Source organism: Nuphar pumila, chromosome 4 (genome assembly GCF_984573655.1).
Source record: "Nuphar pumila chromosome 4, dmNupPumi1.hap1.1, whole genome shotgun sequence".
Lineage (NCBI taxonomy): Eukaryota > Viridiplantae > Streptophyta > Magnoliopsida > Nymphaeales > Nymphaeaceae > Nuphar > Nuphar pumila.
This window is the reverse complement of record NC_143252.1, coordinates 4853962-4880301: the sequence shown is the minus strand read 5'-3', so window position 1 is coordinate 4880301 and position 26340 is coordinate 4853962. Positions and strand designations below refer to the sequence as shown.

At 36.4% G+C, this 26340-nt stretch overlaps 1 protein-coding gene across 4 annotated transcripts in view; it reads right to left on the bottom strand.

Moving 5' to 3' along the window:
• Positions 1–26340, bottom strand: part of LOC149839137 (F-actin-capping protein subunit alpha-like) — a 52161-nt gene extending 25821 nt beyond the window's left edge. For 3 of the 4 annotated variants that reach the window (XM_090004011.1, XM_090004010.1, XM_090004013.1), the window contains exons 1-5: positions 26304–26340; positions 25976–26214; positions 25730–25845; positions 22354–22443; positions 7880–7944 (exon numbers count right to left, since the gene is read on the bottom strand). In XM_090004011.1, coding sequence (XP_089860137.1) covers positions 7880–7944; positions 22354–22443; positions 25730–25845; positions 25976–26099 — 395 coding nt within the window. In that variant the 5' untranslated portion in view covers positions 26100–26214; positions 26304–26340. Of the gene's footprint in view, positions 1–7879; positions 7945–22353; positions 22444–25729; positions 25846–25975 lie in introns of all 4 variants that reach the window. The other variant, XM_090004012.1, reaches the window with a different exon arrangement.

Genomic DNA, 26340 nt, shown 5'->3' with positions numbered 1-26340 from the left:
CCATACCATTTCTCTAAAAATGGCAGCTTTTCTTGAAAATTCAGTTGGAAAGGTCAGTTGAGTCAGTGTTTGTTGAGTTCATTTGAGTTCTGAAACTCTAAAACCCAGCTCAATCCAGTTCATTTCAGTTGAATCCAGCTCAAACCCTAATTTTCAGCGTTACTCTAGCTTGGCAGAGCTCGAAAATCATTTCTTCGACCATTTTTGCAAATTTTGTCAATTTTAACACTTTTTGAACTGGTACAAGTGTCAATCGGGGTCTAACATCCAAAATTCTTTATTCAAGGTTAGCATTTCGCATAACATTTCATGTCATTTCTCATCATTTCATATCATTTCTCAGCATTTCATAACATTTCATCACATTTCATTTCATTTTCGAAGTCCAGAACTCCAGCTTTATAAATTTCAATCCAGATTGAGTTTTAAAAGTTTTCAGAAATCAATTTCAAACCTCAGGTTTCCAAAATTGACATTTTCACCACGGGAGTCTAAATTTGGAAATATTTTCTCAAGAAAAATAATCTGGATTTCTTTCAAAATCAAATTTTCAAGTTCTACACTGAATTTGCTTCGCAACGAGCTATTAAACTTCAAAATTCGCGGTCGTTTCAAAAACTGCCAAAAATAGCTCGTTTCGTTTGGAAATATTTTCTCAAGAAAAACAATCTGGATTTCTTTTAAAATCAAATTTTCAAATTCTACACTGGATTTGCTTCGCAATGAGGTATTGAACTTCAAAATCCGAGCTCGTTTCAAAAACTGCCAAAAATAGCTCGTTTCGTTTGGAAACTTTTTGAAAAGACTATTTTACCCCTCTAATCATCAAAATGAATTTCAAAATCAAAATTTGGACCCGCTCTGAGATGGCCCATCCATTTGCATTCTCTTGTTTTAATTTATAAGAAAAGAAAAAAAAAATTATCTTTTTTTTTATTTTTTTGTTGTTTGTTTTATTTTATTTTATTTATTTATTTTATTATGTTATTCTTCCTAAGGTGGGACCCACAAGGTGGTCACCCAAACCTCCAGCCCCACTTTCCATTTTTTTTCCCCATGTTTTTCTTTCCCTTTTCCTTTTTCCCTCCTTTTCTTTCTTTCCTTTTCTTTTTCTTTTTCTTCCTTTTCTTTTTCTTCTTTCTTCCCTTTCTTTCCTTCTTCCCTTTCTCCCTTCCTTCCTCCCTCTTGCCCAGCCATTCACGTAAAGGCTGTTTCCCTTTCCTTCCCTAATTAAAGCTAAGAACTTAGGGAAAGACATAATCTTCCCTAAGTTAAGAAAACCAAAAAAAGAAAAAAGAAAAAGAGAGTTACGGCTGCTATCTCTCCCCATTCAATTCTCTCTCTCTCTCTCTCTTTTGGCTGCAGCTATCCTTGGCTGCAACTCCCAGCCATTGAAGCCACTTTGAAGCACCATCCTCACCACCTGCAGCAGCCTTCTAGCAGCCCACCTTGCTGCACCTTCAACTGCACCAAGGCTGCCTCCCCTTCAACCGATCCAGCCACCACTTCAACACCACAATCATATGGCTAAGGTTCAGCCTTCATCACCTTCACCATAGCAGCAAGACCTCCAGCTGATCCAAACCAATCTAAGGTAAGCCTGCATATGCTCTATTGGTTTTTTTTTTTTTAGAACTTCATGGGCTTCTCATGATTGTGGGCTGCATAGAGGAAGGGATATGTCCGGCAAATGGATCAAGTCCCTCCTCTCAATAGCCAAAATCAATGAAATACTTTATGCCTCTTTACATTTTCGTTTTATCTTTTCCCATATAGTTTTTACATTGCATTTAAGTTCATTTTGTTATTTGAATTAATGTTTTATTCATATAGCATATTTTGTTAGTGCTTTGACTAGAGTCTATAGGTTTGAATATTAAGCATTCAGTCCAGTCATCATTTCTTGTTTAACATTCCATCAATAAATTTTTGAAATTTTAATATTGTTAGATTTATATGTTCTTACTTTCCTGTAAAAAAAAATGGCTTCATTCAAGTTTTGTAACCCCATGAACAAAGCAAAATCCTAATTTGGGTTTTGGACTTCTCAGAAATTCCAATTTCTGCTTTAGCAGACAAGAACCTCTGACACCACCCTCGTGGGAGATCCGGATTGTTCTCCAAAAATCACATTGGATTTATGATTGAATATACTAATGATCTGGAAATTTTTAAGTTTTTCTAATTAATTTTGACCTCTGTCAAAAATCGGATTTCCCAGCTCCCTGGGAAAATCTTGATTTTCCTTTGTCAGGGTATAGACAGACCCTAATGCATCAAGTCCGCCAAATCTGTAGCCCGTCTGCAAAAACTTTCAACATGAAAGTTGTTCCTAACATAATTTCCTGTCATTTCCCAAAATTTTGGAATTTTTGGATCTGTTTCATTATTTTTCCCGGATTTTCTCTTTCTGTCTAACAGATTCCAATGTCCAGAAATTCCAGAGATTTAGGTCTCTGATAATAGTGTGGTCTTTTCCAAACCGTAACCCGAATCTCAATAGTGTCAAAATATAAAATCTTTCTATGTTTGTCAGGGACATTTTCCCACAATTTCAGCCATTTTCCCATCTGTCTGCCATTTTTACCACATTTTCTACCGAAACCTGTCTGTTTCCTTCATTTCCTAGAGTCGTCGGATTCCGATCCGACTTGCCGGAGTGGCACAGCTCCGATCATAGGTCAAAAACAGAAAGTGTAAAAGGCAAAAATCCTTGCCTTACTGTCCTCTGTCATCCCATAAAATTTGGGAGATTTTTATGGAAGTTTGATATCCTAAATCCCCTTTAGAATCAACATTTTAGGTAAAAATCACAAAATTTAGGGTTTTTATTTGAATTTCCATATTTAAAAATACAAAAAAATAGATTTTCGAGCTCCATTATGTTTCTAGGGTTATTTTAGGTGTCCATGCCAAATTTGGTTTAATTCCAAGTTCATTTGCTCCATGTGTTAGTTTATCTTTAAATTCAGAAGCGAAAATCAAGCGAAAATCAGGTTAAATTCGATATTTTATGATATTTTTGTCATTTTAGGGTTTTTATCATGTACATAAGCATGTAGAATCATATTAGGGTTAATTTTAATCTCCTTTGCATTTCATATTTTTTAATTTTGCAAAATTTCTTTCAGAAAACCCTGATTTCAAGGTCATCAGGGGTATTTTGGTCATTTTGACCCCAATTTCGAATTTTCAAGTTTATTTTCGAAATTTATTCATTATTCATCATGTTTATATCAAAGGGGGTATGATTTTGGGTTTATATCTGAATAATATCTGATAATTTCCCATATTTTCGGATAAATTCAGAAAAACCTACATTTTTGTGCTAACCTTGTTTTCTAGTTTTGCAGGAATATTCAAGAAGAAGATTTTATTTTCTTATTTTATTTCAATTCAATGTAACATCAAATGTAATAATTTGGAATAAGAGTTACATTTCTGCTTAGAATAGGGTTGCATTGCATATAGTTTAATTTATGCAAATTTTAATATGTGATGTATGATTCATGCACATTATTTCAAATTCACTATGGTTTACACGAATGGCACGTGCACAAGCTCTTATGGAGTTTATAAACTCGGTGGGATTCGTATTTATGGCCATAGTCAGAATACGAAGAAAACCAAGATTTATGATCTTCATATTAGCCACATTCAGCCTACACACTTAGGCTAACTTCAAAATGCACTGCATTTTTCAAAGTTTTAAAAGGATTTCCCAATTCCTCAATGAAATTCCCTTTTCAAATTCATATTCATTCATTCATATCATTCAAATTGCATTATTTCAAACTCATTTTCCAATTTCAATTTCAGAAAATTCAGCTTTCTCAAGAATTCTCAAGTCTTTCTCAGGATCTGATTTTCTCAAAATCCTGAGTTTTCAAAAGAGATTTCAAAGCATTTCCCAAGTTCAAATCAAGATTTTCCTATGTTTTCGAATTCTCAAATTTCAAAATCCCAAGTTTTCAGAAATTCATTTTCTCATATTTTCCAGTTTTCTTGAGAATTCATTTTCCATTTCAAAAGTCATTTTCCAATAAATTTCTTAGATTTTCTCAAGATTCTCAAATCCATTTCCTCATAAAAGCAATTCCAAGTTTCCAATCTCAAAACCAATTTTCTCAGATTTTCAAGTTTTCCTGAGAAATCACTTTTCAATGCAAATTTCTGATTTCCCATGAAATTCAATGATTTTCCCAAAAACTCCAATTTCAAGCACTTTTCCAATCATTTTTCCAAATGTATTTCAATTTTCCAAAGCAAACATCATATTTTCTCAAACTTGCATTTTTTAAAAATTCCATAGCACAAGCCTCATTCTTTGTGCATTCTAGGAAAAATAGAGCATAATTTAGATATTTGAGTTGAGTTAAAGCACATAATTGGTCCTTGGTTTAATTACCCCTGGTAAAGGCGCCAGGAACGGTTGAACCTCGTACCGACAGACGGATCCCATTCTACGGAATTTTCCCGCAAATTTTTAAAACGGAGGCGAGTAAATTTTCAAAAATCATTTTCACAACTTTGGTCGAGTTTGACTCGCGAAATTCGTTTCTCTCTCGCAAGGGAGGGGAACAATTTTGCGATGATAACATACTCCTTCATACATATCTTTAATTATACTAATATACTTGAGAGAAACACCTTTCTTCATCATTCCATTTATTTTAAAGTAATTTTGAAAATCTTTAGACATGTACTCTCCTCCCGAGTCTGATCTAAATATGGCTATATTGTTTTGAAATTGGTTTTGAATAAGAACATGAAATTCTTTAAAATTAGTGAAGACATCGGATTTATTTTTAATAATGTAAACCCAAGTATATCTAGTAAAATCATCAATAAAAGAGACATAGTAAGAATAACCTCCTTTGGACATAACGGGTGCCGGCCCCCATACATCGGAATGCACAAGTTCAAAAGGTCTTTTTGACACAAAATTACTATGTGAATATGGAAGAGAGTGAATCTTTCCAAGAATGCAATCATTACATGTAAATGTATTTGTATTACAAAATTTTTCCAAAAATGGAAAGAGATTTAACTTGGAAATACTAGGATGTCCAAGCCTCTTATGCCAAGTCTCAATATCTTTAGTTTGGACATGATTACAAAATGATTTGGATGGCAAAGACAAAAAATCCATATAGTAAAGATCCCCTCTTCTATGGCCTTGCCCAATCCGCTTCCCGGACCGGAGATCCTGCACATAGCAATGAGTAGGTGAAAAGGAGACATTACACTCAAAATCGGTAATTTGAGACACGGAAAAAAGATTTAGGTTAAGTTTTGGAATAATACGGATTTTGGGAACAAAAAATTCTTTATTTTGGTCATAGATTTTCTCAAGATTTCCAATGCCTTCAACCCCCAAGGATGTTCCATCGGCAGTGGAGACGTATGATTTAAATTTATTGAGACTTGGTTTTGACAAAAGTGATGCATTTGGGGTCATATGAAATGAGGCATCCGAGTCAAGAATCCAAGAGGTCATACCTGGAAAAGAGGAGATGGCGGCGCCGGACGTGGAGGGTGAAGACGATGATGAAGAGTTCATCTTTATGAATTGTTGGAGAGTTTCAGTTAGATGAGCGATGGACTCCTTTATGTCTCCATCCTTCTTTGAATCTTCATTGGCGTTTGGAGGAGTTTCACCAACGGAAGCCACCTTCTTCTTGAACTTGGGGCAATCCGGACGAATATGGCCCGGTTCATTACAATTATGACAAACGATTTTCCTTCCTCCACCACCATTATTCTTCCAAAAATGTGGTGGTTTATATGTTCTTACATTGTTGCCGGGTCTAGGCACGGCATGAACTTCATCAACATCTCGTTTTAAAGCCAAACGAGTTTCTTCTTGACATAAATCGGCTAAAATATCACTTAGAGGAGTAGAGGCCCTATGAAGAAGGGATCCTCTAAGTTGCTCAAATTCAGGGCGAAGCCCATGAATAAATTGAAAGAACCTTTCTTTTTCCATTTGCTCTTGCCTCATGGCAATAGCACTACCTTCCCATTGAGGTTCGAGAAGGACAAGTTCATCCCATAGAGAGGATAGGGCACTATAGTAGTCCCTAATACTCATATCACCTTGCTTGGTAGCCCTTACCTTCTCTTGAAGAAAAAAGTGTCTAGCAAGGTCCCTTTGAGTGTACATGCCTTTCATAAAAGACCAAGCTTCATTAGCCTTCTTGAATTTGGCAAGATTTGCACAAATCTTCAATTCGACATTGTTCATGAACCATGCTAAGATTTTAGCATGCTCACTTTCCCAATCTTCTATTTTAGAAGAATAGTCAAGGATAGCCTTCTCCTTTTCTTCTTCATTTAATGCTTTTTCCTCATCACCTTCAAATTTAGTCAACTTCAATTGTGGTTCCGGAACGGTTCCACATACATAACCCCAAAGTTTCTTACCTTTGAGATTGTTCTCCATTGCGGCTGCCCACATGCGATAATTGGTCCCATCCAATTTGAATGAGAGATCGATTTTTGCATCCTTGTTTGCCATTTGTAGAAGAAGACTATGAAGGCAAGAAAGAGAAGGATATTGCTTGTCAAAAGAGGATCCGATGAAGCTTTTTCAACCAAGGCTCTGATACCATGTAATGAAGTGCCAATCGAGAGAGGCAAGAACTCCAAGAGCAAGCACGAAAGCACGCACATACACAAGAGGCCACTAGAGGGCACACAATAAACCACAAAAGGTGGTCAAGCACACAAAGAAGAAAAAAATATATTTCATTCACTAAATGCTTCACAAGAAGCTTAAGAGATACATGGGGCCATGCCCCTTATTTATACACAGCAAGGGACCCAAGGAGGGGCTCCCATAGGGACGTTGGAGCCCCTCCAACGGTCATATTTATGACCGTTGGAGGGGGGTCCAACGTCTCTATGTGGGACCCCCTTTAACAATAAAAAGAAATAAATAAAAAACAGAAAAAGGAAAAAGAATAAGAAAGGAAAAAGAAAAGGAAGCATATCTAGGATATGCGTGTACATGTGAAATGACATAAATACCCCTATTGGGTATTACAATATAAATATATATATTTATATATATAGATAGACATATAGACATATATGTGTCAATATATATGTGTATATGTCATAATCTAACATGTCCCTAAATGACAAGGCGATCATCCAACTTCATAAAATTTACTGTAACATCCTTTTATAGCCACGACAGAGTAGAACCAGGTACAGCTTAGACCATTTAAAAGGCTAAAAAAATGACACATTGTCCCATGATTACAAGTCCATTATCTGTCGTTTTTGCCTTATTAGAGTATAAACCATAGCAGAAAGAAGCTTCCTTTCAAACATGAAAGAATGGTACCCTAGTAAGTCACTCCCCTGAAGCTTTACCCTTCTTAATATTGAACTGCTGTGTTCCCAAAAGTATGAGATTTAGCTACTATGAAAGCTTTTCCCTATCAAAGTTTCATGTTGCACCACTTCCCCATTTGTAATAACAGCAGGTTATGTGTTATTCTTCTATTTTTCCACGTAAAGAATGGTTTTATTACATTAGCCAAAGTAAAAGTGCCCACATGGTTTACATGGCAAAACATTTGCAGAAGTATGCATATTTTAACTATATACAGAAGGAAGATGAAGTTTATTATCAAAAAAATATTGCACCTTAAATACGGGGACTCTGTCTTCAGCTGTGGGAAAAAAACTAAAGAAAAGTTTGCAATTATATGCATAACTTAATGGCATACAGAAGGATGATGGAGAAGCTAATCTCAAAAGAAAAGGAAATTCAACTTTAATTCAGGGGACTCTATTCTCAGCAACAAAATCTATGAAAAGTTTTTTTTTATGTAAACATGGAAAAATTAAGAATGCATCATCTTACCGAAAGTCTTCAACATATGCTGAGGGAAGCTCGTCATCATCAGCAGGCCTCACCTTTGTACATACCTGAGGACATATCAAACAGAAAACATGCACATGAAAGAGCGCAGAGAAAAGATGGAAATATGTGTTCTTTAACAGTTATCTCTAGGCTTTATCGCAAGAAATAGCAAGGCTCATCCATAACCATAGATAAAATATAAAATTGAAGATAACAAAAAATCAAAGAATTAAAAAGAGAATAAACAAAACTTCCTTTGTCAAAAGCAATACAAAAATTGTTGTGTGTGCAACACTGATTCCTAATCTACTTCAGCAAGAAGAGACACATAATGGAAATTTTGAAAATTTATGCTAACCTCCAATAAGCTAACAAGAACAGAAAATGTATCTATTACCAAATGCTCTATACTCCTACCAAGCAAACATTTCAAAATCATATGAATAAAAAAAAGCAGAAAATTGACAAGAATAACCATGATATATCACTATCCAATCACTTTGTTTCTAGGTTAGGTTGAGATGAAAATGATTGTGAAACTGTTAGATCATAGGATTCTTGGAAACAGTAACAATTATTGGAAATAACCTAATAAATACAGAAATAGAGACAAACTAAATTTCAAAATATCAAGATTAGAGAGGAGGAGATTGTAAAAGAGGGAGCAATGGAAGGGGAAAAGAAACTATAGATGTTGGTACAGCGACAAGAACCGAAATGGCATGCAGCAGTTGATCAATGCAGCCAGTGAATAGTGTGTTAAGATGTACATTTTGTGTACACACACACACACACACACACACACACACACACACACACACACACATATATATATACACATATACGTATATACATGTATTATACACATTATTTTATTCATTTAGAATAGGATATCTTTTATTCTTTCTTTCATTTTTTTGTATTTTTTATTTGTAGTCAACATTGTGTTGACTAGCCATTAGAGTTAGTCTAACGGCTAGTTGGCTGCTTGTGTATATATAAAGGGGTTTCCCCCTCCTTGTAATGCATGCATTATATGTGCATTATTGTTATTAATAAAAATAATATTTTTTAATTGTGAGTGCCCTCTTGGTGTGTGCCTGATGTGCCCATAGTGGCCCTTTGTGCTTGTGCCTTTGGTGGCTATTTTGATGGACCATCATGCTCGGTTCGTGGTGTTGATTGTCATCTCTTTACATGGTAACAGATCCATGGAGCTATTGATCCGTGAAGTTGGTGATCATATTGCATCTTGACGTAGAGAGGTCCTTGTTCATGTGCTTGTAGACCGCTTCTCAAGAGTTTGTGATTCAAGTTCATGTGTAGCTTTCCTTCCACATTATCTTCTCTCTCTCTCTCCTTTTTCTCTTGGCCTTCATCCATGGAGGACAAGGAGAGTGTCATCATCATGCCCATCAAGCTCAATGACCGTAATGTGGTCTTCTGTCATGAAGCACCACATTTGGGACAAAAGCTTATGGGGGTTGGTGGATGGTTTTGATCCAGAGCCCAAACTCTTCCTCACCAAGGTCGAGAACAAAAAAGATGTAGAGCTTCAAGGAGAGGAGAAAACCAAAGCTATAATCAATTGAGAAAGGTAGAAAGAGTAGAGAATGGGACACTAAAAAATAATTTCATGGTTTATCAATAGCGTAGACATTAAAAAGTGTTCTAGTTTAGCAAAATTCAAGCATGCTAATGATGCTTGGAGCTATCTTAAGAATATGTACTCGCTTAAAGACATATTTCACACGTGTGCAACTTGCAAGACAAGATTAAGATGATGACTCAAGGGAATATGAGCATTACAAAATATTATAATGCTCTATCCGAGCTATGGGAGGAGTTAGATTTGCTTGAACCAAAGTGGTATTGCCCTTTAGATATTGAGCTCCGGCAAAAACAAATAGATGAGGAGCATTTTTATCAATTCATAAATGGGTTGCGACCAGAATTTAAAGTCACCAAGTCGGCTTTTCCCCATAAAGGAAATATTCCCTCCATCGTTGAAACTTGATACTATTGAAGAGCGAAGCATGGGGGAAAATAGGTTAAAGAAGCAAGCATCCAAAAATGACGGAGAACCGGTCTTGGCCGTATCTAGGTCGAGATCCTATGCTCGAACATATAAGCCACCTCATTTTGAGAGACAAGGCTATGAGTATGAGAACAATAGAAAATTTATTTGTCATTTTTGCCACGAACCCGACACACCAAATCCTTGTGTCCTAAATTGAGAAAGAGGGAGGAAAAGAAAGTGGCTTCAGTTAGTCTACCTCAAGAGACTAAGGACGTGAACAACACTCAAAAAACCTATCAGTAGCATGCCCCTTTCTCAATTGGTAGAGGCACTTCAACCTCTTCTTAGAGGAACATCATTTTCAACCGAAGCTGCGGTTTCATCATATTCTTATCCCGTCATGTCTCCCATACGACCCCAAATCTTCATATTTTATATGAATATCACACTAATTCAAACATGTCTAATGTTTTTACTATTAATGGCACTTATCTTGAAATCAAAGGAATAGGAAACTTTGAAAGCAATCTTGAAAATTCCAAAAAAAAAAAAACCATTTCAAAAGTTAGATACATTCTCAAATTAAATTTAAATCTCTTATCTGTTTTTCAAATCTCATACCATGGATGTAATGTCTCATTCTCATCAAATGGTTGTTGGGTGCAGGATCGCCATACAAAAAAGCTAGTTGGGGAAGGCCATAGAGAATGAAGCTTCTGTTAAAATATTATGTCTCTTTTAACTGTAAACTGAAATACCCATCAGGGGTATTTCAGTCCTTTTACTCAATAAGTGTCAGCCACCCTAATAGGCTAACATTTTTACTTTTTCTTTTTTTATTTACTTTTACCTTTTACACCTTTTTCTTTTTACACTTTTTTTCTTTTTGAATGTTGTGAAAGGGACAGCTCCATATAGCTGTTGGAGCTGCCCCCAATAGTCACAAATGTGACCGTTGGGTGCAGCTCCAACAGTCATATTGAGCTGCACCCTGTGGCTTCTTTTTGCATTATAAATAGGCCTTAGTGGCCCTTGTAAACACATCCTTTTTTGTGAGTGCATATGCAATAACAATGCTTTTGTAAAGCCCCTCTTGGGAACTTATGAATTGAAGTTCATTTTGTTTCATGCTTTTGTGCATGTGTATTCGTGCCTTCGTGCACTTGTGAGTGTTCTCCTTTGTGCACTCTTTGTATTTCTTGTATTGTGGTGTTACACACAATCTCTTTTTGTAGAGATTTTCACATGGTATCAGAGCAAAGTTGTTTGGAGAAAGAAATTTGTGTGATTCTTCTCAATATCAAGTGCCTCGAAAAACGTGCCTTCAACTTTTTGGTGATTGGAGTGGAGACACTTCTTCATTCAATATTTTAGAAGATTACTACAATAAGAAAGATTTAAAATCTTATTGTGGTACATATTCTTTTCTTTCTTCTTTCCTCTCTAATGGGTGAGAAAGAATCTCATTTTTATCTTGGTTTCAAGCTAAATGGCTCAAATTATCACGTGTGGGCCAGAAATATGGAAGCTCACATCAAAGGGAAAGGGCTTTGGGGTTACATTCAAGGCTCAATTCCGGAACCAGAGCCTAAAATTACTTTGGTTAAAGAAGGGGAAATCAAAATCCTTAAGGAAGATGAAAGAACTAATGCTCTAAAGGAATATAGTAGGAAACATGAGGAATGGAAAATGAAGAATTTCAAGATATTGTCTTGGATTTTCTCTTCCGTTGAGACAAGGATTAATGCCAACATTATAAACTTTAAAAAGGCTTCTCAAGCGTGGGAGTATCTTGAGAAGATGTATACTTCTAGGGACTTGTCACATAAGTATTATCTTCAAAAGAGAGCGTTAACTCTTCTTCAAGGTGATATGTCTATAAGAGAGTATTTTGCGGAACTCTCTTCAATTTGGGATGAGCTTGCCATGCTTGAACCCAAGTGGAGTGGAGAAGCCATAGAGCTTCGTCATAAGCAATTAGAAGAAGACTGATTCTTCAATTTTTTGAATGAGCTAAGGCCCGAGTTTGAGCAAATAAGATCTTCTCTCCTATCCTCTTTTACCTCTCCCTCTCTTGAAGATGTCTTAACTAAATTAAGTGGAGAGGAAACCCGTATGGGCATTAGCAAGCAAAATCCTAGTGTGCTTGCAATGTCCACAAATCAAGAAGAATGTGATGGTGTTAATGCCGTTTCTAAACCCGGTAACAATTTAAGAACATATAGACCTCCTCATTTTAAGAATCAAAATCAAGGTAATCAAGGAGGAAGAAGAGATTATAGCAAAATCTCGTGTCACTTTTGCAAAGAACCGGGTCATATCAAACCGGTTTGCCCAAAATGGAAGAAACTTCTAGGAATGGCAACTACATCTCAACCATCCAAAGAGGAATCTTCAAAAGAAGCTCTATCTCTCAATCAAATCGTGGAGGCTCTTCAACCTCTTCTAAAGGGAGCTATTTTCGGTGCCGCCGTATCCACCTCTTCTCCTCCAGGTAAAACTTCTTGGCTCTTAGATTCGGGTGCATTCTTTCATATGACCCCAAACATTTCATCTATTTCCGAGTATTCTAAAAATGTGTCACGTTCTTTTGTTTCAACCGCGAATGGTACTTCTCTCAAAATTAAGGGAATTGGAAATTTTAAAACTCAAAACTTCTTTATTCCAAAAATTAGACTTATACCAAAATTAAATTTAAACTTGCTTTCCGTTTCTCAACTCACGGACCTTGGGTGTAACATTCAATTCTAATCTAATAAATGTTTAATACAGGATCACCGGTCCGGGAGATTGATTGGGGAAGGCTCTAGGAAAAGAGACTTGAAATATGTGGACTTTCTTCAAATTCCTAAAAACACCTTTTGTAATGTGGCCCAACATAAAGACATAAATGTTTGGCACAAGAGACTTGGTCATCCCAACATTACCAAGTTATCCTATCTACATTTTGTTAAAGATCTTTGTAAAAATACTTTCTCTTGTAATGATTGTATTCTTGGAAAAATGAGAAGTATATCTTTTGAACCAAGAACTATGTTTAGTACTAAACCTTTTGAAATTATTCACTCGGATGTTTGGGGACCGGCACTTGTCATATTCAAAGGTGGTTTTGCTTACTATGTGATTTTTGTGGATGATTTCTTACGATATTGTTGGATATATTTTCTCAAACATAAGCATGAAGTTTTTTCATGTTTTAAAACATATCATATGATGATTAAAAATCAATTTAATAGTAATTTAAAAATATTTAAGACCTATTCCGGAGGTGAATATCTCTCTAATGAGTTTAAGAAATATCTTGAGGATTGTGGCATTGTCCATCAAAGATCGTGTCCTAAGACCCCACAACAAAATGGTTTGGCCGAAAGAAAGCATAGGCATATCATTGAAACCACTAGAACCCTTCTCATTTCCCAAAATATTCCTAAAAATTTTTGGGCCGAAGCGGCTCTTGCTTCCGTCTATCTTATCAACCGACTTCCATCTAAAAATTTAGATAAAATTTCTCCCTTTGAGATTCTATATGAAAAAGAACCCGATTATAATATGTTGAGAGTTTTTTGTTGTAAGTGCTTTGTTCTTACCGATAAAAATGATAAACTCTCACCAAAAGTCATTCCTTGTGCTTTCCTTGGCTATTCGGAAACTTTTCGATGTTATGACTCTAAGAATGATAAATTATATGTTTCAAGGAATGTAACTTTTTTGGAAAATGATAGTGGTTTTGAAAAAAATGAATCTCATTTAGAAAATGCCGATTACTCCTTTCTTTTTGACCTTTTATCTAAGGATGATGATATCTCTAGTGATGATGAATCAACATATAATAGTGAAAATGAAATGGTTGTGATCAACAATAACTCTAACCCTTCTACCTCCTAAGAAGAAAATGTATCTAGAGAACCCATCACTTATTCGCATAGAGATAGAAGCACCTTTAGGAGTGCTATTGAACTATATAGTGAACCTAGTGAGACTATTTTCACTCATGATTCTCATCTTAGGAGAACTGAAAGAACTAGAAGGACTCCCTCTAGATTTGTATCTTTTGATTCTTTCTCTCCTAAATATCGAGCTTGTTTGAGTGTCATTCACTCTTATTTTGAACCAAAAAATTTTGGAGAAGCCAAACAATGTACTGAATGGAGAAAAGCCATGGAGAGTGAACTCAAAGCTCTTAAGAAAGCTAACACTTGGGAATTTCAATCTCTTCCCAATGGCAAGAAAATTATAGGATGTCGATGGGTGTTCAAGGTCAAGACTAAGAGTGATGGTTCTCTTGAAAGATATAAGGCTCGTCTTGTAGCTAAAGGGTACAGTCAAGAATATGAGATTGACTATGAAGAGACATTTGCTCCAGTAGCACGTATGGTTACTGTCAGATGTCTTATCACCATTGCTTCAATTCGAAAATGGAATATTTACCAAATGGATGTCAAAAATGTCTTTTTAAATGGAGATCTTAATGAAGAAGTTTACATGGATGCTCCACCTGGTATGAAAATCCCTAAAAATAAAGTTCTTCGTCTTCGTAAAGCTCTTTATGGACTGAAACAAGCACCCAAGGCTTGGCACGATAGGTTTAACAATGTAATGACTGAAAATGGTTTCACTTCATGCTATACTGACACTGCATTGTTTGTTAAGAAATCTGATGCAGGAAAGGTTATATTATTGTTATATGTTGATGATATGTTAATAACAGGTGATTATATCAAAGGAATCAAGAGCATTAAATCTATTTTGACTTCAAGATTTGAAATGTCAGACTTAGGATTTCTGACATATTTTTTGGGAATTGAGGTTGTCTATTCTCAGAGAGGCTATTTTTTGTCTCAAACTAAACTTGCTTGTGAGATTCTTGATAGATCAGGAATCACAGATGACAAGGTCTGCGAAACTCCTGAAATAGTAGGTTCAAAGATGAAGATTGATGATGGGATTCTCTTAAAAGATCACACACCTTACCGGCAACTGGTTGGATCCTTAACGTATCTCAGCATTACCAGGCCTAATATTTCTCATGCAGTACATATTGCTAGTCAATTTCAACATGCACCTACTACAGTCCATATGAGCGTCATCATTCGCATCATCAGATACATAAAGGGTACAGTAAACAAGGGAGTATTTCTATCTTCTATGTCTGAATTAAGTTTAATTGCTTATACTGACTCTGATTGGGGAGGTGACACAAATAACCGTCACTCCACCACTTGTTTCTGTATTTTTTTAGGTGAATCATTAATCTCTTGGAGATGCAAGAAGCAGTAAAAAGTAGCGCTTTCATCCACCAAAGCTGAATTTAGAGTCATGGCATCTACTACCATGGAGATTGTTTGGATTCGCAACTTGTTGGAAGATATGAATATTCAAGTTCAAGGGCCCACAAAATTATGTTGTGATAATAAAAGTGCAATCTACATTGCCAAAAATCACACATTTCATAAGCGCACGAAGCATATCGAGATGAACTGTCACTATGTTAGCGAAGAATATTTAAGAAAAACCATTGACCTTCCTTATGTTACATCAGAATATCAACTGGCAGACTTCTTTACCAAGGCATTGTGTTCTCCAAGATTTAACTTCCTTCTTGGCAAACTTTCGGTCGTGACACCCTAAGTTTGAGGGGGAGTGTTAAAATATTATGTCTCTTTTAACTGTAAACTGAAATACCCATCAAGGGTATTTCAGTCCTTTTACTCAATAGGTGTCAGCCACCCTAATGGGCTAACATTTTTACTTTTTCTTTTTTTATTTACTTTTGCTTTTTACACCTTTTTCTTTTTACACTTTTTTTCTTTTTGATTGTTGTGAAAGGGACAGCTCCATATAGTTGTTGGAGCTGCCCCAACAGTCACAAATGTGACCGTTGGGTGCAGCTCCAACAGTCATATTGAGCTGCACCCTGTGGCTTCTTTTTGCATTATAAATAGGCCTCAGTGGCCCTTGTAAACACATCCTTTTTTGTGAGTGCATATGCAATAACAATGCTTTTGTAAAGCCCCTCATGGGAACTTATGAATTGAAGTTCATTTTGTTTCATGCTTTTGTGCATGTGTATCCGTGCCTTCGTGCACTTGTGAGTGTTCTCCTTTGTGCCTTTGTGCACTCTTTGTATTTCTTGTACTGTGGTGTTACACACAATCTCTTTTTGTAGAGATTTTCACAGCTTCTACTACATGGACTTTTTGGAAATACTCAATAATACTTTTTTTTATAATGTTCAAAAATTATATCTAGATTTGTGGCAAAAAAAAATGGGATATCCAAGTGTATCTAAAATTTCATATTTTTCAAGTTAGAAAAAATTGTTATATTAAAGATTTTGCTTGTAATGATTGTATTTGTGGCAAAATGAAGAAATTACCCTTTTATAAAAGAACTTTTGTTTTCAATAGACCACTTGAATTAGTCTCTTCAGATATTTGGGCCCCAGCACCAATTATTTCAAAAGGTGGATATATATACTATGTGATATTTGCGGATAACTTTACTAGACATACTTCAATTTACTTCCTTAGACAAATCCAAAGTCCTCTTGCATTTTCAAATTTTTTATAACTTGGTTAAGAATAGATTAAATAACATTTATATCTTTCGCAGGGATTCAAAGGGAGAATTTTTGTCTAAAGAATTTAAATATTATCTTAACTTACACGGCATTACACATCAAAGATCTTATTCACATACACTTCAACAAAATAGTTTGGTTGAGAGAAAACAGACATATTGTTGAAACTACTAGAACTCTACTTATTTCAAGTCATGAACCTAAATTTCCATAACTTGGTTAAGAATAGATTTAACAACAAAATTTATATCTTTCACACGGATTCAAAGGGAGAATTTTTGTTCTAAAAAATTTAAATATTATCTTAACTTACACGGCATTACACATCAAAGATCTTGTTCACATACACCTCAACAAAATAGTTTGGCTGAGAGAAAACATAGGCATACTGTTGAAACTACTAGAACTCTACTTATTTTAAGTCATGTACTTAAAGTGAAGTCGCTTTGACTGTTGTGTATCTTATAAATAGAATGTCATCTTCATCATTGCAAAATAATTCTCCCATCGAAAAACTTTTTAAACTAACTCTTGATTATTTCAAATTAAGAGTTTGCAGATGTAAGTGTTTTGTTTTGACCAACAAAAATAACAAGTTTTCTCCCTTGTTCATTGTGCTTTCTTAGGATATGCAGACAACCAAAAGGGATATAGATGCTATGATCCTAAAAATAGAAAATTATATGTTTCGAGAAATGTGTCATTTTTAGAAAGCAAAATTTTTATTATCATAAAAAATCTAAGGAAGTAACTAAGTATTCTTTGATGTTTGACTTTCTTCCTATGTCACCTGGATGCGGGTACAGGTACAGAGGCTACTATGTCACACGGACTCGGCTAAGGAGGTGCCGCACCCGAGTCGACACGCCCCGACACGGGTGCGGACTCGGGTGCGGCTTCGGACTCGACCCGGACTCGGTCAACGAGTCCAGACCGAGTCCGTCCACATTTTGGACTCGGTCAACTTTGATCGAGTCCAAAAATGTCCCTAAAAACCAATTTTTTATATTTTTTATTTAAAAATATATATATATAAAAAGAGGCACAGTGCTGTGAAAGTGCTGCAGTCACAGACTGTGCACAGTCTGTGCAGTGTGCACAGTGCACAGTCTGTGCAGTGTGCACAGTGCACAGTCTGTGACTGTGTGACTGTGCACAGTCTGTGACTGTGTGACTGTGCACAGTCACACAGACTATGTTGTGGCATTTTAAAAATAAAATAAAATTATATATATATATATATATTTTGCTGAGTCCCCGTGTCCAAAAATTTTAAAATTGTGCCGCACCCGTGTCGCACCCGCACCCATGTGACATAGGAAGGCTATGACACGACAATTCCAAAAAATATGGGTATGGGGACACGGCTAAATATATATTGAAAAATATATATTATATACCTAAATCATATATTATATATTGAAAATATAATACATAATATAATATAATATAGGACATGGAATTTAATGTTGTGTCCAAGTACTTGTACCCGTGTCGACACGGGTACGGCACCCAAGGGTGTCACGATAACATAGCTTTATTCTAAAGCATGATATTAATGATTGTGGTTGTTAGATCAGTCACGATACTAATAAAAATGTTGATGAATCAAGAGATTGAGAAATGAAATATCTAGTGAAGAGCAATCTAATAGTAATACAACAAACAACAACAACAACTACGCCTTCATCCCAAAACAATTGGGGTCGGCGATATGAACCAACAAAAAAAATCATTCTAGGTCTTCCACATGAATCCTTCTCCTCCAATCATTTCTATCCAATGCCATGTCCTCGGTGAGGTTCAAATCCTTTCCTATCATCTCCATCCAAGTCTTCCTAGGCCTACCCCGACCTCTTATAACTAATATATTTTCCCATTTCTCCATCCTTCTAACTGGAGCACCATTAGGCCTTCGCCGAATATGTCCAAACCACCGTAAACGATTCTCTCTCATCTTATTTTCAATAGGTGCAATGCCTACCTTCTTAGGTATCTCTTCGTTCTGAATCTTATCTTTTATTGTATTTCCACACATCCATCTAAGCATACGCATCTCAGCTACACTCATTTTTTGAATATGATGTCTCTTGGCAGCCCAACATTCCGTACCATATAGTAAAGTGGGCCTAATAGTCATCCTATAAAATTTTCCCTTCAACCGCAATGGCATTCTACGATCGCACAACACTCCCGTTGCACTTTTCCATTTCATCCACCCAACTTTTATCCTATGATTTACATCTTCATCAATTTCTCCATACTTTTGAATGATAGATCCCAAATATTTGAAACAATCATCCACCGGTATTTCTTGCTCACCAAGCTTCACTACACTCCCATCACTACTTCGTTGCTTACTAAACCGACATTCCATATATTTTGTCTTACTCTTACTCAACTTAAAATCTCTTGCTTCTAATGTCTGTCTCCATAATTCTAACTTAGAATTAACCTCAGCTCTAGACTCATCAATCAAAACAATATCATCAGCAAACAACATACACCACGGCACATTCTCTTGAATTGATCTCGTAAGCCCATCCATCACTATAGCAAATAGGAAAGGGCTTAAAGCAGATCCTTGATGTAACCCAACCGTTATAGCAGTGGCAGAGCCCGGGGTGGGCATGGGTGGGCAGTCGCCCACCCCAGAATTTGAAACCGAAAAAAAAAATATTGTGCCTCCAGCGATATTTCCTAAAGAAACAAAGAATCTGATTTTAAGTCTTGTATGCTAATGCCTACCGCTATGTGTGTTTTAATTTGTCTGGTGTGTGACAAACAGAAAATAAGTGTATGTTTACTTTTAATCCAACAATCTGTTCTGGATATTATCGTCTGTGGTGTGTTGTCATTTAGATGCAGTTTGTTTTAGGTGGCGAGCACTCGCCCAGGACAGCAATCAGCAAGTGGTGCTGACACGTTTATGTCTTCCTGTGGCAGCGGTATCACATACACCCTAAGCTTCCACCTAATCTGGACCCGCGTCTGTCACTTCCCGAGTTCGAATCTGAATTCAACCGGATTCTGGATTGTGCGTTTTAAGCTTTAGAAGCTGCTTTCGGAAAGCAGCGTAATGTTCTGGTTCCTTGCTGTTTATTTGAGCTGAATATATGCAAGACTGATCTCAAATGATTTGAGTATATTGTGATAAATATTGCTGTTTTTTTTACATTGATAACCAATAGATTTCAATATAATTCAAAGACTTATTTAAGTTTTATCTCTTCACCAACCAAATTTTTTTGGCCCCTCCATTGATCCGAATAAATGGATCGTCCTTCAAGACCATAGCATTGTCCCCGAGCTCTGCCCACCCAAGGAAAAACTCCTGGCTCCGCCACTGCGTTATAGGAAAATTGGTTGTCACCCCTCCACAAGTGCGGACATTGGTCACTACTCCTTCATACATATCCTTAATTATACTAATGTACTTGAGAGAAACACCCTTCTTCATCATTGTCCACCAGAGAACGTCCCTAGGTACTCTATTGTATGTCTTCTCCAAATCAATAAAAAACATATGCAAATCTTTGTTCCTCTCCCTATTTCTCTCAATAAGTTGTCTAAGAAGTAATATAACTTATTTTTAATATGCTAGATGTGGGGATCAAAGACCTCCATGTGCACTTGAAAAATATTCAAAGATTGAAAATAAAGATAATGTTCAAATTAGGCGATCATCTAGAATATCCAAACCCCCAAAAAAATTTGTCTTATGAGACCTTTTCTTCTAAGTACAAACATGTTTTTCCCTTATCCATTCCTATGTAGAACCCTCGTCCTATGCCCAAGCTAAAGAATGTCTTGAATGGGTAGACATGAGAGTAAAATTAGAGGTCATAGAGAAAGTCAAAACTTGAAAACTTTAAGGCATTCTTCTAGAAAAGAAACCTATAGGATGTAGGTGGTATATAAAGTAAAAACTAAGAGTGATAGGACTCTTAAAAGGTATAAAGTTAGGTCAGTAGCCAAAGGATATTTTCAAGAATATGGTATAGATTATGAAGAAACTTTTGCCCAAGTTGCTAAGATGACCACTGTGAGGCTCTTATTGCAGTTGCTTCTATTAGGAACTGGTTAAATGGATATTAAGAATGCTTTTCTTAATAAGAATTTAATTAAAGAAGTGTACATAGAGGCACCACTTGGTATGAGTATTCATGAAGGAAAAGCTCATCGTTTGAGTAAGGCTCTGCATGGCTTGAAGCAAACTTTGAAAGCATGGTATGACAGGTTTAGTAAGATTATGCTTGATATTGGTTTTAGATCTTATTTGACCGATATTGCCTTGTTTGTTAAGAAATCTGATGTAGGTATTGTTATCTTGTTCCTAAATGTGGACTACATGATCATCACGGGTGGAAACAAACAAGGACTTGAAAATATCACAATACTTCTTAAAAACAATTTTAAAATGACATGATTTGGGTTTTCTAATATATTTTCTAAGAAGTGAAGTTGTTTATTCTCCCAAAGGGTGCTTGTTATTTCAAAATAAGTTTGCCACATGTTTTCAAGCCTGGAATTGCATATGATAAGTAGTAGATACTCTAAAGGTTACTGATGCCAAGATGAGGATAAATGATGGAAAGCCGCTTGAAGACCTCACGCTTTATCGACAATTGATTGAAACACTTTCTTACCTATCGATTACTAGACCAAACATAGCACATGTTGTTAATACAGCTAGTCAATTTCAACATGCTACTATATTTGTTCACAAGGGTTGTTGTTTTACAGATTATTACATACTAACCGATGCTTAGGGTGAATTTTGCATGCATGATGAATGATATTATGACAATGTTAACTGTTAAAACTTCAAAATTATATATATATATATATATATATATATAATTTTTTACATTTTTGCCCCGCCGCACCCAAGGTTTTTTAAAGTGCTGCATCCCCGCACCCGCACCCATGTGACATAGGTCCAGTCTCTTCTTCTTACAAGCAACTAGATTTTCCATGATAAGAATTAACCATAACCAAGAACTCTTTCAGAACTATGTCTCTGTTGATGAAACAATTAGAAGTGCATGAATATCAATTCACCTTGACTTTGGACTAAAATAATGATCACAGTGTCATGGATTTTTCCAATGGAGATTTCAGAAAATTAAAACCTTTTAGAGCATTTGCTATGTCCAAATTTCTTTTGGTTTTATATGGTTCCCTTTTTTCATTGTTCAGGTTGCTTTTATGGCCTTTGTGGTCCAATTTTTTCAACCATACCTGATTATATTATTCAAATTCAACAAAATTGTCTATCTTTTCTTACATAAGTTATGGCCTACTTATTCCCCACCTCCACACTCTTTTTGCATCACTCTCCCCAGCTTTTCCTTACATTTACGCATCTCTTCCTATCTTTATGCATTACTATTTATAGGTGTCTGGTGGGAAGAAGGGATTCCCTTGCAGTCCTGATTGCAGGCCACAGTCTGTTGAAGACACTACCATCACTGCCACAGTGTGGATACATGTAGAGGATGCGCCTCACAATTATACTGTGGTCAAACATTAAAAGCATGAACAAGGCCTCATACTACCTACATCCTGAATCTGAAAGGATAAAGGCTCCAACGAGAAACCGATACCATTCCTAGTTTTCTAATCCATGTTTTGAATGTTGTTGTGGATACGGGGCTGAGGTAAAAGCAAAAATTTTCAACATTTCAAACTAAAGGCCTAGAATTTCAAACCACATCACGGTAATGGCCTCTGTGCAACTAATGCACCACTAAGTACCACAAAACGAAGAGATAAATAAAAGCAAAGTAGTTCTATAGTTGCACGTGGAATCACTGAAATCCTGAGTGGAGCATAAAGCCTTAAAAGCACAAAAATGTTTGAGAACTGTACTTGTTTGACATGGTCTACAGTCACCACTTGAGCTGTTCTGGGATCAAGATAGTGACGCTCATCGAGTTCCCCAAATGTTGTAATGAGGACCTGCAATACAATTGAAGATGCAAACATATCAGTGGAGTAATGGTTATTCGTATTTTTGTTAGGTTGTTCTTATGACAACAATCAGTAATAAAAGCTGCATGTACATTTAGGATTTCATACAGAGAAAGGCTTCATAAGTTCCAGGACACATAAATCCAGCATACGCATCCAAGACTAGATGAACACTAACTCAATTGATATTCTATGATGCAAATGACAGAAACATTTCTCTGAATAAGAACATAGTGCACATACTAAAAACCATAGTTACTGGAAACTCTTTGCCTCCCCTAAAGGAGGGGAACCTTTGAGAAATCAGCTTCCTAGATATGGAAAACTCGATTCCCTTCAGTGGAAAGCTTGCTTCCTCCTCGTTTCCAAAATTGATTCTCTTTAGCTTTCTTACGGCCTCCCTCTCGCTTCTTCCCATTCATTTTCTCTTCACATATGTTTTTTATATTAAAAAATAAATTTTTTTATAACAAGCTTACATGTTGGTTTATATCGTTTATACTAGTGTTCATGTCATTTCTTAATGTGCTTCCACCTGCGCTTCATATTGCAAACACTTGGTTTAGGAAGAGGGAGTCTCACCTAGTAACATTTAAAAGTGGGGTTAATACGAGTCAGATAGATTTTTTCCTAATTAGAAAGAGAGATAGAGGTTGTTGCATCGATTGTAAGGCTATACCGAGAGAAAATGTAGTTACACAACATAGAGTCTTAATTTTAGATCTTAGAATTAGACAATGCCGCAAAAGGGATAGACATAGGATAGATCATAGAATTAAGTAGTGGGCACTGAAAGGAGCTAAACAAAGAATGTTTGTAGAACAGGTAGTTAAGGAAGTTGATTGGTGTTTCGAGGAGGATTCAGACTCAATGTGGAATAAGATAGCGGGTGGCATGAGAAAGGTGGTTAAGGAGGTATTGGGTGAGTCTAAAGGCGGTGCACCGCTAGGTAAGGATACATCATGGTGGAACGAGGATGTCAAATTAGCTATTAAGGTTAAAAGAGAGTGTTATAGAAATCTAAGAGTCGTGATAATGAGAATTTGGAGAAGTATATGGTAGCAAAGAAGGAAGCTAAAAAAGTAGTTCAAAACGCGAGGGATAAGGTATTTAAGGAAGTTTATGACAACTTAGATACCAAAGAGGGCGAGAAGGATATTTATAGGCTTGCAAAGATGAGAGATAGGAAATCGAGGGATTTGGGTATGATTAGATGTATCAAAGATGAAACACAAAGGGTTTTAGTCAAAGATGAGGAGATTAAGGAGAGATGGAAAGATTATTTTGATAAGCTATTTAATGGAAGTCATGCTCAGGATCTTGGAGCCTTGTCCATTCTTTTTCATGAGATGAATCGTGACTTTATGCGCAAGATTCAAAAGAAAAAAATTGCAGAGGCTTTGAAGAAAATGAAATCAAGAAGGGCAGTTGGCCCAGATGGTATACCTATCGAGGCTTGAAAATGCTTGGGAGAGAAAAGTTTAGAATGGTTGACAAATCATTTTAACAAGATTTGGCGGACAAATAAGATGCCTAATGAGTGGAGGAAGAGTACTTTGGTGCCTCTATATAAGAATAAGGATGATATACAAGATTGCACAAACTATCGTGGTATAAAACTCATGAGTCATACTATGAAACTTTAGGAGAGGGTGATTGAGTCTAGGTTGAGGAAGGTTGTCATGATATCGAAGAATCAATTTGGTTTTATGCCTGGAAGATCAACTATGGAAGCTATACATCTTCTTAGACAACTTATTGAGAGAAATAGAGAGAGGAACAAAGATTTGCATATGGTTTTTATTGATTTGGAGAAGGCATACAATAGAGTACCTAGAGACGTTCTCTGGTGGACAATGATGAAGAAAAGTGTTTCTCTTAAGTACATTAGTATAATTAAAGATATGTATGAAGGAGTAGTAATCAATGTCCGCACTTGCGGAGGGGTGACAACCAATTTTCCTATAACGGTTGGGTTACATCAAGGATCTGCTTTAAGCCCTTTCCTATTTGCTATAGTGATGGATGAGCTTACGAGATCAATTCAAGAAAATGTGTCGTGGTGTATGTTGTTTGTTGATGATATTGTTTTGATTGATGAGTCTAGAGTTGGGGTTAATGCTAAATTAGAATTATGGAGAGAGACATTGGAAGCAAGAGGTTTTAAGTTAAGTAAGAGTAAGACAGAATATATAGAATGTCGATTTAGTAAGCAACGAAGTAGTGATGGGAGTGTAGTGAAGCTTGGTGAGCAAGAAATACCAGTGGATGATTGTTTCAAATATTTGGGATCTATCATTCAAAAGTATGGAGAAATTGATGAAGATGTAAATCATAGGATAAAGGTTGGGTGGATGAAATGGAAAAGTGCAACTGGAGTATTGTGTGATTGTAGGATGCCATTGCGGTTGAAGGGAAAGTTTTATAGGACGACTATTAGGCCCGCTTTACTATATGGTACGAAATGTTGTGCTGCCAAGAGACATCATATTCAAAAAATGAGTGTAGTTGAGATGCGTATGCTTAGATGGATATGTGGAAATACAATAAAAGATAAGATTCGGAACGAGGAGATACGTAAGAAGGTAGGCGTTGCACCCATTGAAAATAAGATGAGAGAGAATCGTTTACGGTGGTTTAGACATATTCGGCGAAGGCCTAATGATGCTCCAGTTAGAAGGATGGAGAAATGGAAAAATATATTAGTTAAAAGACGTCGGGGTAGGCCTAGGAAGACTTGGATGGAGATGATAGGAAAGGATATGAATGCTTTGAACCTCACCGAGGACATGGCATTGGATAGAAATGATTGGAGGAGAAGGATTCATGTGGAAGACCGAGAATGATTTTCTTTGTTGGTTCATATCGCCGACCCCAATTCTTTTGGGATGAAGGCGTAGTTGTTGTTGTTGTTGTTTGTTGTTCACAACCATATGTGGCTCCCAGTTCATATTACTTTTTAACACTCCTTCCTCGCTTCGGCGTCACCCATCGCTTCTTGTATCCATTTCGCTTCCAGGTAACTATGCTAAAAGCACATCATAACTGAGGACATTCAGTCATTTTCTAGCTTCTGCATACTGCATGGCATAGTATTGGAAGAAATTTTAAGTACATTGAATAATCTTCCAATACATATAAAAATATCAGATTATTAGAAAAAAGATACAACATTGGCTCGCGGTTGGATCGACTATCTACCGAACAAATAACCAAATTGCATGCATGAACAGGATACAAAACCAGACGCAATCCTCAAGAAACAGTGATTCACCTCACCGCTTCTGTTGGGGATCTCGAGCGAGATCATATGGGTCTTGTTGTACAAAGGAACCGCCTCCGAAACTGCCGCCTGGTAAGCGCTTTCATCCATGAGCACCGATCGAACGTCTAGAAAAACGAATACCCAATTCGGAATTGGTAGTTATAACAAAGATGGTGGCCATAAAATTGGACTAAAAAAAAAAACAGAAAGGAGATGAAGATTGAGAAAAAAGGAAGGAAGCTGACGCAAAGGTACCTTTTGCAACGTACTGAATCTCTCCGGGTGGTGAGTTTAGGAGGAACCATTTGGCGAGCTCCGTCTTTTCTTTCTCGTCGAGCTCTTCCCCCTCTTCTCCTTCTTCCAAATCTGCATCCGCCATCTCTCTCTATCTAGTTGATTGCTGGGGACAAAAACTTCTTGGGCATTTTTTTCTACCGTGATAAATACATCCTGAAGTTTTTATCACAGTGACCTATCAATCTTGCGTTTGACTGCTGCTGGAAAAATATGGATGAACTTTTATCATGTGTTTGATATGAAAATTATGAAAAACTATAGAGGAAGAAGAAGAAGAAGGCTTTACGTTGCTGGTTCGAATGGGGATGCCCTGAGGCCAATAG